The 15,925-nt window shown below is 40.3% G+C and overlaps 2 protein-coding genes across 2 annotated transcripts; both read right to left on the bottom strand.

Annotated features, from left to right (window-relative positions):
• Nucleotides 1-705: 705 nt before the first annotated feature.
• Nucleotides 706-12,384, bottom strand: LOC109416751 (GPI mannosyltransferase 3). Its single transcript, XM_019690807.3, has 3 exons — nucleotides 11,944-12,384; nucleotides 1,806-2,660; nucleotides 706-1,747 (listed from the first exon to the last, which is right to left on the bottom strand). The coding sequence occupies exons 1-3, from the start codon at nucleotides 12,066-12,068 to the stop codon at nucleotides 1,171-1,173; spliced, it is 1,557 nt and encodes a 518-aa protein (XP_019546352.3). The 5' UTR covers nucleotides 12,069-12,384; the 3' UTR covers nucleotides 706-1,170.
• Nucleotides 12,385-12,842: 458 nt separating this feature from the next.
• Nucleotides 12,843-14,117, bottom strand: LOC109416752 (SUMO-activating enzyme subunit 1). Its single transcript, XM_062857038.1, has 2 exons — nucleotides 13,912-14,117; nucleotides 12,843-13,855 (listed from the first exon to the last, which is right to left on the bottom strand). The coding sequence occupies exons 1-2, from the start codon at nucleotides 14,001-14,003 to the stop codon at nucleotides 12,949-12,951; spliced, it is 999 nt and encodes a 332-aa protein (XP_062713022.1). The 5' UTR covers nucleotides 14,004-14,117; the 3' UTR covers nucleotides 12,843-12,948.
• Nucleotides 14,118-15,925: the final 1,808 nt, after the last annotated feature.

Here is a 15,925-nt window from a genome sequence, read left to right as displayed (position 1 = left end):
CTGTGGAGCTTCGTAGCCGTGCGGTTAGGGCAACATTAAATTTATGGTTAGGGTCACCAAGCTTCTAATCGCACCATGCTATGGGGTGAGAGTTCGATTGGGGTGAGAGTGCAAATCGATTTAAATTATTTAAACAAGTGAGTTATTAGCAGTTGAAAATATTTGACATTTTTCACAATCACCCGCTTCAGCATGACTGCTCATAAATATTTTCATGGGGAAGCGAAAACCATCAAGCGTCTGCTTGACTGCCGTCGGCGCGGCGTCTGATGGTATCCAGCAATTTACGAGCGCTAATGGCCGCCGCGATTATGCTCTCTTTCTGGTAGGGATAAGCCGATCTGACGTTTGGCTTGTGTCGTTTGGCAGCTGGTCGATAAGTTTTCTTATCGATCTTATCGACCAGCTGTCAAACGACACAAGCCAAACGTCAGATCGGCTGATCCCTACCAAAAAAAGTGAGTGTAATTGTGGCGGCCATTATCGCTCGTAAATTGCTGGATTGGTGCTGCCGTTGTTTTGTTTTTATTTTACTGGCGGTATCGATGAACGGAAGAGAAAAAAATATTTTTGCCATCCCTGGCTGCTGATCAACTATGAACACACTGAAAGCTTGTAATTCATTGACTATAATGCGTAGGTATCAATAATCTCGTCGCCAACATCGAGCACTGGATTTCGGTTAAAAATAATGACACTTCAATATTATTAAAATATGAACACTTTATTTCGTAAAAACATGGTAATCTTAGCAAGGTTTCAGCTAATCAGGAAACTATATCTAGGACATATGACTCTACGGCAGTGAAGTTTCAATTTCGCCGAGTGACATGTCTCAGTTTGACACAATCTTGTCGGGTAATCGAGTTTGTCAGTACATACCTATCTAAACGTTTTTCACAATCGAAAAATTGCTGCACATTCTTTCCCAGAGAAAGTTTGTTCGATTCTTACACTAGATTACGAAAATATGAAAAAGTACGCGAATGCTGAATTCAATTGCCAAACTTTATGCCCAAAAGCCTACTGTTAATTGCCGCACATTAAATAAAAAAAAATATAATTTTCAACCAAAAAGAAATAATTTGGTTCCACGGAAACGTTTAAAGACACAAATAAAAAGTAATGTCAAATGCACACGAAATCTTAAGCATAAGAAGGTCGGTCTTTTTAGGCCTCTGTTTCGCCCTCAGTCGGTTGATTGTCAGGTTCTTCCTCTGCCGCAGGTGGCGCTGGTGTTGTAGGTTTATTGGGGTTGTATCTCTCATAGATAACCACATTTCCACCAACTTTGTCAGTTGTGTAATCAGAATGGAAAAATGATTCCATCTTCTCATAGTTTGCAAGAAAATCCTTGATTTCTGGTTCTAGAACGTCGAATGCAATTACGTGGGATGGCATGGCACTGCGTGGATGAACTGGAATATTTCGGCGGAGCCAGCTGATTGGATCCTTGTAGAAAGTGTCGGCTTCATCAATGTAGACATGGTCTTCGGAAAAGTTGGGTTCGCAACGCAAAAACCGCATGGTCGTGTTTTGATGGATGTGGCTGTGGAAAGGCGTAGAATGGCAAGGCATCAGGAACAAGAATTTCGCACCTTGACCATTGTCATCTCGATAGTTCTTTGCGACATTCTGCAGCGAAGACATTACGTCCAAAGTTCCACGCTGGTGGACGAAACTTAAATAATATGCCGGAATGGCATTTCCAACTAGCAGCACAACAGCAGCCAGCCAAACAAGTTTACTAAAACAAAAAAATATTATTAGACGGGAAATTTGAAATTATCTTAACATTCACCTACCCAGAAGCTTTCCTACTCCAGCGGGACAAGAAATCTGCTGAAACGTAGAGGCAAACCGGAAGAACTTGTAGCAGAAAACGGAATTCCTTGTGTGGTAAAAACGAGTAGACCACAACCGTAAACAATACACTTAAAAGCAGGATAGCTCGTTCTTTGAAGACCTGGCGATGACGAATGGTTTCCACAGCAGCGAACAGGAACGGCAGTGTTCCGATTCCCAGAACAGTTGGAAGACCCACGTTGCCGTACCAGTACCATGGATGTTCGCCGTAGAAGCTTCCAATACCCTTTAATACGTTGAAACGTAGGAACTCGTATGGGGATAACAGCAGCGATCCATGTACGAAGGTATCGACAGCTACAGCAAATGTGCCGACAACGAACCCAATCACCAGGTACCGTTTCAGCAACAACTCCCATACAGGATACGACGATTTCTTCATATGATACAGGCACAGTGGAATCCACGGGAGGGCAGAGGTGGGTCTCAGGAAAACCGATATGGCTACAGGCCACAAGAAGGCAGTGCATTCCGACCCTGACCACGGGAAGTAGCTCAGAGCTATGACCATTAGCGATGCTTCCAAAGTATTCGACAGTGTACGAGATGCCGTGTAGAACCAGAACCACGATGTGGCTGCCATGAAAATGGACCACTTGCTCTTGTTCGACCACACGTAGAACCGATAATCCGAATAAGCCGAAAGAAGGGCCTGAAGCACACGTGGCAACAGAACGAGCAGCTCGACGCAATCCATCTTGACCAGTTCCAACAACTTGTACACAGCAGCTATGATCGAAGGGTACACATAACTACGGATGCCATACGTCCATTCCCATGTGAGGTGTCCGTACCTGGAAAAAGTAGAAACAGATAATTGATTCATCTTGAAAAAATCTAGGCCAGAAATTATTCAAAATCAAAAGATATTACATTTGAATAGTTTTAACATTTTATTCTCTAGCGAAGCATAACGTCTCCTTTACAACACTTCAATGAACCTGGTACCGTCTTACCCCGCTCGTTCGACACGTTTTAATACGACACTTTTTAATTCGTACCCCGCTTATTCGACACATGTCGAATTAAAAACTGTTCAAATGTCATAGCGATGTACACTGTAAATGAAAAAACAGTTTGATAATGCTCTTATACTCGCGACCGCAGCAGCTCCTCTTGCAGCCGCTAATTTCGGAAGTTCTGAGTTGGTGCGATTCGACACCCAAACCGCCTGGAGACTAACCGGAATGAACTGAGGGTGGTAACAATCGTAGAAAGAACAAGCTTTTCATTCGTACCATTGCAATTTCTGTTGAAGTTATGTTTCATAACAAATCCGGAAATCAAAACGAAAACAAAAACAGAGTTGCCAAATTTCAATGAGCATGGCGGTGTAGGGTGACCAGTTTGTCGAATTAAAAGTTTACCCCGGTTATTCGACAACAGTCGGTGTTGAGGATCGTTTATTCTATTCTGCTATTATCAACGCATTCCCTGGTATATGCCTATCTGCGTAGTCTTTTCACTGTGCAATACGTCAATAAAGTTAATGGGCTTGTCGGACAAAAGTCATGTAGATAGAGGGCTGAAAGTCTCTCAAATAAAGATAAATCAATCAAAACCATGTAGCTAGGCCAAACGCCTCACCTAAAACTGTTTGGAAGGCACAATTGTCCCGCCCACTGGTATTTTTCAATTAGTTATTTATAGGCAGAGATGGAAACACTCTCATCGTGAATCAACTCGCGAGTGTAAAACCAACAAACGGTTTACTCGCGGTGCCGAGAGTAAGCCGTGTGTGAGTTTATTCGCACCCGTTTGCTTCACGAGTATGAAGCAAAACAAAAACAAAAACACTCATGAATATTTATTCGCGAAGGTCAAGTGGAGATGCGGGAATTGCATTTTAGTGTGATTTTAATTGCAAAACAAGTAACTATCCATCAGATAGTAGTGTTTTGTGCTTTATTGTTCCTGAAAAGTAAATCTGTCGGCCGTGTAAATTCATTTTTTCACAAAATTGAAAAATGTTCAGAGCTGCTTCGCGAATCAATCACGAGTGCGACCAGCTTCGTTAGCTCGCGAGTGAAGGAAGTGCGAATATAATCTGGCTTCTGTTGTTCACGAGTAGGATAGCTTTGCGTTTGTGTCTGCTCAGCTGCATTCCTCACTGTTTTCCATCACTGCAGGTTGGGTTCATATATAAAAAACAGAGTCGCCTAATTCGAGGTCTAATTTTGCGGAAAACTCCAGCGCAAAACAATCATTTTCCACAGACACTTACTTTAAAAAAAACATAACATAAAAAAGTATCGCTATACATATTCTGATTACATGATGACCAGGGATCACAACCATCAAAACGTTCCACACTTTACCTGTAGGCAGAGTTTAAAATTTTCATTTTCAGTGAGTGAAATTCAACGTGTATTTTGAAGATTCTCAACTGAGGCATCAAAATAAAATTCATTTTGGTGAATGAATTTTTTCACCTATTCATTCATTTTTCTGTCACTGACAATTTTCACTGAGAAATAAAACTGGACCGTCACTCCCGATTATACTTCCAATTACCTCAAAACTTGTGTATAGTAGTTAATTAGAATATTAATTATATTCTCTATTTGTCCATTAAGTCGGATTGTGCGTCAGGTAATAGAAATTGGACATTTTACGACGTGCGAAAAAATATTCGTGACAGAGAATTGAATGAAAAAAGAGAGGCATTCAGCTGACAATGAACATGGCCAAACACGAATGAAAAAATGAGAATGTCAATCTTCACTTTCAATCTTCGATTTTTTTACTCTCTGCTGTAGGCATGATGATTACGCTACCATTACCATTACGGAACCATCATGGCTAGCGATGTTGAGGATCGTTTATAATTCTATTAACAATAATTTTTCGATCTACTCATCTACCTACAGGTCCTTCGCATCGTTGATGAAAAAAATGACGACTGCGCTCCGAGTCCACGCAAAATATTATGGAACTAATACTCGAAGAAATTTCAGAACAACGGTTTGCCGTAAACGCAACCGCCTTGCTATTTATCGCTGAGCAGTAGTATGGGACAAACATCAAATTCTCGCTCCAGTCGATTTTTTTGATTCTATTTAGGACCCATATAAACTGTGCAAAATTTCAGCGCAATCGGTGAAACTATAATTTAGCGCAAGCGGTTCAAAATTTTCAAAGGATTTACTATGGGAAAAGTTCACTTTCAGATAAAAAATCCCAGAGGTCGCACACTTAATTTGGAATACAGTGTTCGGTAATTTTTTGACGAAAATAGAAAATCTGAATACAGTTATTCTGCATTGTTTACCTTTTGCACCCGGTTTTGACAGTTGGAGTGCTGAGCCTCAGTAAAATCGATTACCGAAGCTACTGAAATAGTTCTGCTGTTCTATTTTCGTCAAAAAATTGTTGAACAGGCAATTCAGGTTTGAGTGTGCGCCTTTTGTCTCCTTACGTCTCCACTACACAGAAATGTCTTGCCATTTTGCTGCCAGAAAGAGAAAACGTAACAGAAATGATCAACACCACTGCTTTCCATGCAAACAGCGAGAGAACATTTCTGTCATGACACATCTGTCCAGCAAAATGGCAAGACATTTCTGTCTAGTGGAGACGTCGGGTTAGTTCAAATCGATCAACGCTTCCTGTAGAAAAATCATTTATGAAACTTTCCTTCGAAGACCACAAAACAATTGGAAGCTTGTGGAAAAAGTTCAATGGCGTCTCGTAACCTCTTTTTTTTACCTGTTCAACGACCCTAAACTTGTATTTGCGAAGAGTACAGTACCAGGATCCAATTGAAAATGGACGGAAACGACTATTCTCGTCATATTCTACAAATTACAAACCAATTTGTTGAGAAAATTCAAGAATTTACATTCGTTGAACAGGTAGATTTGAGGTTAGGGAATCGCCACTGAAAAAGTTGATTTATTGCCGATTACTGATCCAACGAACGGCTTTTTGTTTTGTTTTATTAGCAGCACTGTAGCTGCTGCCTTGGCTGCTGCTGTTTCTGGGGGTGGTGATGCCTCCCGCTACCCCATGCAAAGGTGCCAAAGTCGGCCATTGTGGCGGCCATTTTAGGTTTCTGACAAGTCTTTTCTTATGAATTATCTTATGAAATTTTTTTTATGCGAGGTATGCACTTCAGGCTGCGGCCAGAGTGGACGCGTCACGCGACGCGACGCGGTGCGGCGCGTTTTTGACGCGGCTTCCAACGCGACTTGATAGCCACAGTGAACGCGGTGCAACGCGTCTGTTCGTAAAGCAAACTGAAAAGTTTTCATAATTTCCTCCACCTTTACACATGAATACTGACCATAACTATTTTATTTAATAAATATTTTATTAAACTCACTATAGTTATTTTATCTTTCAAATTACAACAAACGGTGAGAAGTTTTGTTAAGATTTTTTGGATATTGGATCACTTCACACCATCAATGTATAATTTCCAACTCGGGTTGCAGAGACAGTTTGTGACAGGTTCGCCTTGACAACCAGTAGCACACAATCAAAGCGAGCTGTCCCCTATCTATCGGTTTAAAAGCCATAGCATTTCAACAGTTTTCTAGAGTTATCTAATGAAAAATTTCCAGGAGATATGTGATTATTGTGCTCAACCTAAAATTAAAAATGAATAATTTATCTAAATTTACCTTCAACTGCTATTTATTTCAGATGATTCAGAAGAGGTATACATTTGGGACAATGGTGATTCCCTAACCTCAAATCTACCCGTCCTACAGGCACAAATTTTGAAATTTTACAAGTGTGCTTGTAGTCAGAGCTACCACAGGGTTGTATACGTATAAAATGGCACCCCTTCGTTTATTTTTAAACAGCAATGCAATGGAACAAATATGTTAACTCAAAAATAGTATATTTTTATTTTGAAACAATTTTTTAAGCCTACAGCCCTAGTAGAATACTTCGAGATAGTAAAATAAACGAGAGGGTGCCAACCGTTTTTGTGCATGAAACATGGGTAGGGGTAATGTGAAAGCTCTGCTTGTAATGAATGTAGAATGACAGATATTTCGATTATTTCCGTTAAGTCTTTAATCATAAATTTGAAGGAATTACTGATTTTGTTTCGCAGAATAGGTGAAAAGTGAGGTTACGAGACGCCACCGGATAAAAAACATGTGGTATTATTCATGTTTATATTTTTACATTCACATTTGAATGCATTTGAAAAACAATTTCGTAAAATTAGCGCCGTGATTTGGTAAAAACGGACGAAATCCACACAAAAATACAAAATTCTCCGCGCGAACCGCGTTACTTCCGCATCAAAAACAGTGCATGCACTGTTTTGTCGTGCGTCGCGCGGCTAAACGCTTTCCGCTTCGCATCGTTCCGCGCGCACTCTGGCATGTTATGATTGTTTTCCCTGTATTCTAATGAACGGAGTTCTGCCGCGCGTCGCCGCGCGACTTGTCAAATGCCGCATTGCACCGCGCCGCGCCGCGTGACGCGTCCACTCTGGCCGGCACCTCAAACGGAATCGCTCAAGTAATTTTTGTTCAGTGTATTATTTTTCCGTGACCGGAATGGTCAAGAACACAGAAAGCCCCATAGAGCTTGCTGACGTTTATTCATTTTTCTCTTTCAAACATGTAGGCGGAATAGGATTTGTTGTCATCGAAAGGTTTCCCGATGAAAACAAATCCTATCCCGCCTGCAAGCTTGAAAGAGAGAGGTGAATAAACGTCAGCAAGCTCTATTTGATTTGACATTTCGTTTCAGCTACGTACTAGGATCCTGAATAAAGCGACGCTTTACTATTTCTTGAGCGATTCCTTGCCTGAATTTTCCACGCATCGAGATAGGCCAAGAAATTTCTTGCGATCTCTACCCATTAATCAATTAATGCACGTCAATATGAAAAAAAAAATATATGTATCAACAATGTATTTAAGAACCTGTTGGAATCATCAAATAAATTCAAGCCTAACTTAACCAAACACCGTATGTAACATATGCAAACAAAAAGAAGATTTTCACATGAGGCGATGAATTTCGTTAAGGAGTACTTGTATCACTCACCTTTGGGGATGATTTGTGAAAAATTACCCGGATTTTTCACGTTTCTGAAATGATCAATGTATGAGTTGCTATGGCAACTGCGAACTTCCCCTCCGATTTTCTCCGTTTGTTTATTTTGTTAGAAACGGTGTTTGGTAAAGTTAGGCTTGAAATTGTCTTCAGAATTTGTTGGCAGGACAAAACCTAATTTCGGAGTACCGTCAAGGCGCCATTCACCGTGGGGACTCCATTCACCGTGTGCCTTCGAATATTTTTTCATTATGTCCATATTATGATTGAATGATATGACAATTTCCCTTCAATTTCACCAATACAACACGGTGAATGGCGCCTTGACGGTAATTCGCGAAAAGGTCGTATCTGACAAAAATTGTAAATTATTTAAGTGATTATAGAACTAAAAAGATGCTAGATTTTCCTTCTAAATACTCACGAACTTTCTTTGATATCACTTTTCTAACTATTGAAAATCGCGGATTAATTGGAAGGCGTAATTCCATTCTATGTCGCACGTCACACGAAACAAGAATTACGCCTTCCACTTCTGATGTTTTGTTTACGAAAGTAAAAGGCAAAACTGAAATCAAAACGTAAACACGGCGGTAGTGAAAGGTGAAACTGAAGTCAAATCGAAATTCTGTCAAATCCATAAACAAGGCGAAAATTAAAAGGCGATTCTGAATTTGATATCGATTCAAGGCGCATAGTATTAAGAAAATGTGTCAGAACTGTGTCATTTAAGCTTGTTAATGTTTAATTACTCTGAATTACTTCTAAATAGGAATTAGGTTCTTTAGGGGTAACCAGATAATCGGAATCTCTGTCCAAAAATTAGTCAAAATCCAAAATTTCATCATTTTTGGTGCCCGGGAACTATTTTTAAAATGCATTTGAAGTTTGTATTGAGTTGTCCAAAAAATGTCTCACTAAACCTAATGCAAGCCTATCCATATACGGGAGAACAAAAGATGTTTACAAAGTTCTTACAGATAGATTAACACGGGAAATCTGAACACAAACCACTACCACACAGGAATTTGGATTGGTCAATGGAGAATTTTTTTTGTTCGGGGCGAACTGTCAATTTATCGATTGAACTGTCATTCTATCCACGGAAATTAAAACTGTTTTGTTTATTTACCCATCAAAACAAATGAGTCGGGACGCAATAAAATCACATTATACTCAGAAAAATTATCTCTTTCGATTAGGCTAAAGAAAATGGCAATCACCCTCATTCTTGTTTTCGATCGAATCCACTTTCGAACGAAAATCGTTCGCATTCCCGTTTACGCCAGCAAAATCAAATGGCCTACTGATTCGATCGAACCAAAAACGTTCGAAAGTCGATACGTCCGTAAACAAGAATGAGGGTGAATCATTTAATTTACTAAACGACCCAATTGAAATTGTATCAGCATAATTCAGTTGTTGTTTTCGCATTGCCATTGCTTTGCAGTTGCGCCCTGTTTGCGTATTACTACGAAATCATCACTTTTAAGATCTCACTTGCCCTGGGGTACCTTATACAACTCATTTGGATTGCATAATAGTAGTTTACGCAACAAGGTGCAGAATGAAGATTTTTACAGCACGAGTCGTACATTTATCCAACGAGGCTTGCCGAGTTGGATAATTACGACGAGTGCTGTAAAAATCGAGTTCTGCACCGAGTTGCGTACAACGTTTTTTGCACCTTCATAAATTACCACTTGAGGATAGTTTTTAACTAAACTTTTTCATCAAACTGCACACTGATGTTCAAAGCCATAATTAAGGAAGTCTGATCATAGCAGGTTATACTGTGCAGTTGTCACAATTTTTCAAACCTGCGTCCATAAAGCATCAATAAGTTGATCAAAACTGAAAACAGTGCTGTAATGGTTCATTACGCAACGCAAATCAGTGCTGTAATGAACCATTACAGCCTAGGGCGGGACAGCTCTAATATTGATTAGCGGTATTAGGCAGTATTAGGAATACTAATCCCAGAGAGAATCAATTTTTGAACAAAGTAATCCATGAACTGGATTGATGCCAAATGTCAAAATTATGAAATGCGTGATTTCATCGCTCTGATGTCGAATCTGTATGAATGAATGTCGTCAGCAAAATAAATGCAATTCGGCTGCATATTATTTATATTTTAGTGTTTCTCACTTCTGCAGCAACGATTCTGGACGATGGCGGACACGATCACCAAACTGTGGTGCATTGCAACTTATTCTATGTCCCAAAAGATTGAACCTATGATCTCCGCACAAATCATTCCAACTGATGCATTATCAAGAATCTATCTGCCAATGGTCCACGCGAGAGAGGGTGGAGTGGTTTGATCCAGAGAAGACTACGTGATTTATGGACAGCCTCAACTAGTTTAGCCCAACGACCCAACGATCTAGCAGTGGTATCCAGGCTGAAATCGGCATTGGAGTGCAATATGTCATAATGCCCGTCTGTTAATGCATATTTTTCTCCATTCTGGGTTTTAATAAGCTTACGCAGCCGTCTCAGGGAAATCTTTTGCGTGAGCTCGATTAACAAACATTAAACAACGCACTTTCATCTGCCCAATGGAAGTATCACTACGCAGTTTACAATTCAATTCAATTTGTCTTTATATTTATTCAGTATATCTGCATTTGCAATAGCAGTGTTACAGAGCTAGTACAGTACAGTACAGAGACGTTCCTTTGGGACCAGCATTGAAACCACATCATCCTCCTGATAAAACCCCTTTTAGATTTTTGCTTTTCCGTTCAGCGACATAGGCTTCCAAAAGTCATCTGTCCGGTAGTCTATATGAAGATCACGCTATTTTCACAGCTAAAGAAAACCAACAGAAATTGAAATGTTTAATTAAATAGGTTAATTTAAGGAAATCCACAAACAAACCGTATTTCCTAAGACCTCTCGTTTTCGTGACAGTTGGTTGTTGTATGAGAAGTCATGACATACTACAAAAATTTCGTTCCAATTTTGGCCGAGTATTAGGAATCTAATATTTATTAGCGAGTATTAGCACAAGTATTAAGAGCTGTCCCGCCCCTAGATTACAGCACTGTTAATTTAGTGTGGGAAAGTAGGCCTTTTCCTGTCAAATTTGCGTGAAGTAAAATGGCCTATTACGATGAGAAGTTGCAAAAAGTTCATTATGCAACTCACTCACAAAACTTGCAGTATGAATATAAAGCCGATGCAAATATTTAAATTGTTTTATGTCACCCCCTCCCCCCATTCAAAAATCGCAAAATATTAAGAAGCGAAAAATAACATGGCGTCCCATGACTTGTTCCTTATTATTTTGTCCCTTCCCCCCTCCTACCTGATGAGAGGTCTCGACATAAAAGAAAAAAAATATTTGCATCGGCCTAATTGGGTTCTTTAGGGGTACCCGGATTATTTCATAATCGGATTCTCCGCCCCAAAATTAGTCTAAATCCAAAATTTCATAATTTTTGGAGTCCAGGAACTATTTTTAAAATGCATTTAAAGTTTGTATGGGGAAATTTTTTTGTTCGGGTCGAACTGTCATTTTTGTGATTGAACTGTCATTCTATCCACGAAAGTTAAAACTGTTTTGTTAATTTGACCTTCAAAACAAAGGTATTTGAATCCAATAAATTGACGTAATACTCAGAAAACTGAGCTCTTTCGCTTAGGCTATAGAAAATAGCAACATTTTATTCATTAAACAACCCAATTGAACTCTTTTTATTATGCAAGTAATTCAAGTTACATAATGAACCAGTGTAAAAAATAAGACATAATAATCAAAATAAAAATACGTTTGTCCGATTACATAAAGTATTATTAATTTTCACATTGAAGAACCCCTTGACCCACCTTATCATCCGAAGCCAAGACTTAAACCCCACGTGATTGAGTTCATCCGAGGTTTACCCGCCAAGCGTTCGCAACCAAAATAAACACTCGCCTGACCCGCAGAATTTTGAAATCTTCCTTCCACGTCGCCCGCTGGACGCCACCCACCCCGCACTTCTTGCTTCTTCATCTTCTTCGTCTGATGCAACCCATCTTCCATCGCCGAAAACTTACCCAAATGCAAGCCGATGAGCCACCTCCAAACTCTGCCAGTACTCGTCCGGGACGTACCAGGTCCGCACCAGGAACACGGACGCCAGCCGTAGGCCGACGAAGAACAGCAACACTTTATTTAACATCGCTTCGATTCAGTTCCTGGGATGCTTTTCGTTTATCAAAATAATGCCGCAACCATGCGTCGCGTGCTCGTTCCAATATTTCGAATTTTCACTCGCTGATTTCACCAACTGATGAGCGTTTTTTGCCACGATAAACTATCACATTTCGATCGGAATCACACCGACAACACTTTAATGGACCATTTTTGACCGAAACGATTAGAAATAACGAAAAATTTAGCGAAAAACCACGGTAACTAAACTCGCGACTGAGGGGCCTCCCTCGAAGAAAGCACTCGACTGTACCTGGTCCGGTGGATGGATGGATCACCACCGCTCCGTCGTCGAATGAACTTTCTTCACACTCACACCATCACGCGCAGCTGTGGCTGTGGAGTACGCAAAACGCTAGAAAAACGGTTTCGGTCTAAACGAAAATAAACTTTCGCCTACACACACACCAATGCTGTTGGTGACGTGATGCCGTGCTGCACGCCAGTGTTGTCAGATGTGCTCAACTATTCTGATAGTAGGTCAGATCCGTGGTCAGATCATACTCTTGTTGGCATTGAATAACGTTTCTTTTTTTATAGGTAAATAATTGATTGTTAATTTGTCGTGTAGATTTTCATTGTAAATCCAAAAATTAACATTGATCGATTTCGGTTCTTCTTGTTTCCAATATCAGGGTCATACAAAGCTAATAGCAAATAACCGAGTATTTCTCAGTTCCCCGACCCTCACGAAAGGCTTCTTCATTCAACGTTTGTCGCTAATGTTAATGTTTTATGGAAATAAGATTAGTATATGTATTGAATAGCGTTTCAGATAATTATTACAGTAAGTGGCTTAAATACTACTTTGCCGGCCGGTTACTCGGTGTTTGAACAGCGCGTGCCTTTTAGGCATCCACTCCAACCGATTCGATAAAGCCGCAGCAGCTTTCCGGATCAAACAGAAACACATTGTGATGGGGGGCTTCCTTCTGCGAAACGGTTTTGATGATCTCATGTGCCACGGCACCTCCCACGATGGCTGCAGCCGGTGAGATTTGAGCGAAAACGTGCACGAAGGCACTGTCCGGAACCAAATCGGGGGCAACTTCGTCCCGCATCTTTAACAGCTTCTGCAAATCGGCTTCCCGTTCCGAGTAGAGAGGATCACGTTTCTCGTCGTCGCGGAACTTTTGCAATACACGCAGCATTGGCAGCGCCGGTCCGGAACGCTTTAGCTTCTTCGCATACGATGGAGCCTTGTAGTCGAAGTCCAGCAAAACCTGGTAGGCTGGATATGTCAAAGTGCGCTTAACCGTGGAAGTGACCAATTCAGTCTTGGTTTTCTCGTGCGGCTTAGAGACAATCTTGTGCTTGACGACATCCTCGGCAAAATTATGCTCCTGCAAGTCGGCAAAGCTGAACCCGAACATACCCCACAGATCAGCCGCAAAGAACTTGATTCCGGCTTCCCGACATACTGAGTCAATACGTAGCAGCTGCTCCGTATTGGCACCGATGATGCAAACCACATCGAAACCCTTGAAGAACTCGTCCGTCTTCTTCGAAAGTTCTTCCGTATCTGCCTTCAGCTCAACCATTGGATTCAGCTGCTGAGCCCGGGACAAGGAAGCTTCCGCTCGATTCGTTCCCAGCGAATCCTGAGGAGCCAAAAACTGCGAGCAGAAATCCGTCTCGTGTACAACTTGGTTATCCAGCAGTGTAACGGCTTTCACACCAGACAGAATCACATTCTTAGCTATTTCCGCACCCAGTCCGTTGACACCGGCGATCAGGATGCGAGCGGCTCGTAACCTGCAATTTCAAGGTTATGTTACACTGACAAAACATCAACACAAGCAAAAATTTACCTTTTCTGAGAATCCAGTCCCCACAAACGGATCTGACGATCGTACAACTCGGCTTCCTGCTCGGTCAGCTCAATTCCGTTTGCTTCAACCATTTTTTACTGATTTACCGGTATTTTTACCACAATTTTATCCAAAATTTACAGATTTAACTTTCGCTACAGCAGCGTCTGATTCACAAAGGCGGCGTCTTCAACTTTGTTTAATGTTTTCACACGACTGTCATTCCCAGCTCAAATTCGCCCGAGAAGCCGGCAGGCGAAATGCAGAGACGGAGTTCGCATGTTTGATATAAAAAAGATTGACCTATAACGCTCGTTGAAATCTACTCTAAAGAGAGTAGATTTCTACTCAGTTGCTTACTTTTCTAAAAACTGTCAAAAGTGAGTGACAGTGCTTTTCGTAACTGAGTTGATTTCTACTCTATTTGACAAAATTAGTAATCCACTCACATTTGAGTAGTCTCAATTTTTTTACCACTCACTTTAACGGAAATATCTTAGAACAATTTGGAAGAATCTTTGCCAGTGTTAAGTTGTTCTCGAAGTTGTTAAAACAGGTTTAACTATTTTAGAACTCAGCAAGAAAAACATGTAGTGCCTTTCACCGCTGAATGTTTTAAACGTCGATGGAAAGGGTGATTTTGAAAAGTAAGTAAGTATGTTATTGATTTGGCATCAAAACTCGAACTTAACTAGATTTTCAAAATCGTCATTACCATCTAGGGCAACGCCTCGGTCTACGCTTCCCGGGAACTTCCTTTATTGGAAAAGATTCAGCTGATCGATACGGTACGGGGGCTGCTAACCACGGAACTTCCTGTTACATCTAGCGGATAGCCGAGCGGATAGCTGCCTTTGATGACCAGCAACAGCTGAACGGAGTACGAACACACCACATGGGGGAACTCTCGGGAGAACTTGGCATCAATAATGGCTCAAGTGGAATGGCAATAACCATCGATTAAAATCTAGATTTATATTGTGCAGAATTTGTAGGATAGTTTTATGTATAAATAAAATGTATGTTGTATTTCATTTATTTTGAAATTGACATTTTTATTTGAAGAAAAAGAAGAATCTAAATAAATCCACAAAAGTGAGTAGAATCGACTCATTTCGCTAATTCCCTGTAAAATGAAAGTGAGTGAGAGCTACTCTAATTTGAAGAAAATCCAATATTACTCTAAAGTGAGTAACTGCCCATTACTCTTTTTTGAGCTGTTCCACTTTGTACCAAAGTGGGTCGAATTCTACTCACTTTTGAGTAGATTTCAACGAGCGTGTAATGAAGTGACCGATGGAATCTTGGTCTATAAGAGCACCTCACGGAGAAATTGGGTACTTTGTAATAATGGGTATCCAGATTATTTCACGGAACTACAAATCAACACAAATTTAAGTTCTTTTGACGCAATCCCGCACCTCCGTGGAATTACTCAAATTTGCGTCAAACCGCGATAGTGGTCACTAAAGTTCTCATTTGATCGTGGCAAAAATTTTCACCCAGTGGTAAGTTATTTTCACCCAGCGGAAGCTTTATTTGACGCAAATTTGGGTTTAGTCAAGATAACCCAAATTTGGCTTCTTCCACGAAGCAGCACGCTTGTGTCGGTGCTTCTCTCTTCATTTTTGACAACATTCGTGTGGGGCGAGGGGGAAAACAACCCAATGCTGAGTAAAAACTAAAAGCTGTTTAGCCAAATTTGAGTTTTTTCAACATATTCCCTGGGTTAAAATATTTTTCAGTGTTCATTATCGGATTCTCCGCCCAAAAATTAGTCGAAATGCAAAATTTCATAATTTTTGGAGTCCGAGAACTATTTCAAAATGCATTTAAAGTTTGTATGGGGATTTTTTTTTCGTTCGGTTCGAACTGTCATTTTATCCCTGATTTTATCGAATAAACTGTCATTCTATCCACGAAAATTAAAACTGTTTCGTCAATTTAACCATCAAACCAAAGGTATCCAATAAAATCACTTTATACTCAGAAAAATGTGAAAGCAACATACAAT

Source organism: Aedes albopictus, chromosome 3 (assembly GCF_035046485.1).
Source record: "Aedes albopictus strain Foshan chromosome 3, AalbF5, whole genome shotgun sequence".
Lineage (NCBI taxonomy): Eukaryota > Metazoa > Arthropoda > Insecta > Diptera > Culicidae > Aedes > Aedes albopictus.
Note: the sequence above shows the minus strand (reverse complement) of the source record. Positions and strands in the feature narration are given on the sequence as shown.

What these genes read in the sequence shown, in the direction of transcription:
- LOC109416751 (XM_019690807.3), bottom strand. Translation starts at nt 12,068, where the DNA reads ATGTTAAATAAAGTGTTGCTGTTCTTCGTCGGCCTACGGCTGGCGTCC. An exon ending in GCTCATCGGCTTGCATTTGG is followed by an intron (nt 2,661 to 11,943) that starts GTAAGTTTTCGG and finishes TACTTTTTCCAG; the next exon opens with GTACGGACACCTCACATGGG. An exon ending in TGGAGTAGGAAAGCTTCTGG is followed by an intron (nt 1,748 to 1,805) that starts GTAGGTGAATGT and finishes TTTTTGTTTTAG; the next exon opens with TAAACTTGTTTGGCTGGCTG.
- LOC109416752 (XM_062857038.1), bottom strand. Translation starts at nt 14,003, where the DNA reads ATGGTTGAAGCAAACGGAATTGAGCTGACCGAGCAGGAAGCCGAGTTG. An exon ending in GGACTGGATTCTCAGAAAAG is followed by an intron (nt 13,856 to 13,911) that starts GTAAATTTTTGC and finishes TTGAAATTGCAG; the next exon opens with GTTACGAGCCGCTCGCATCC.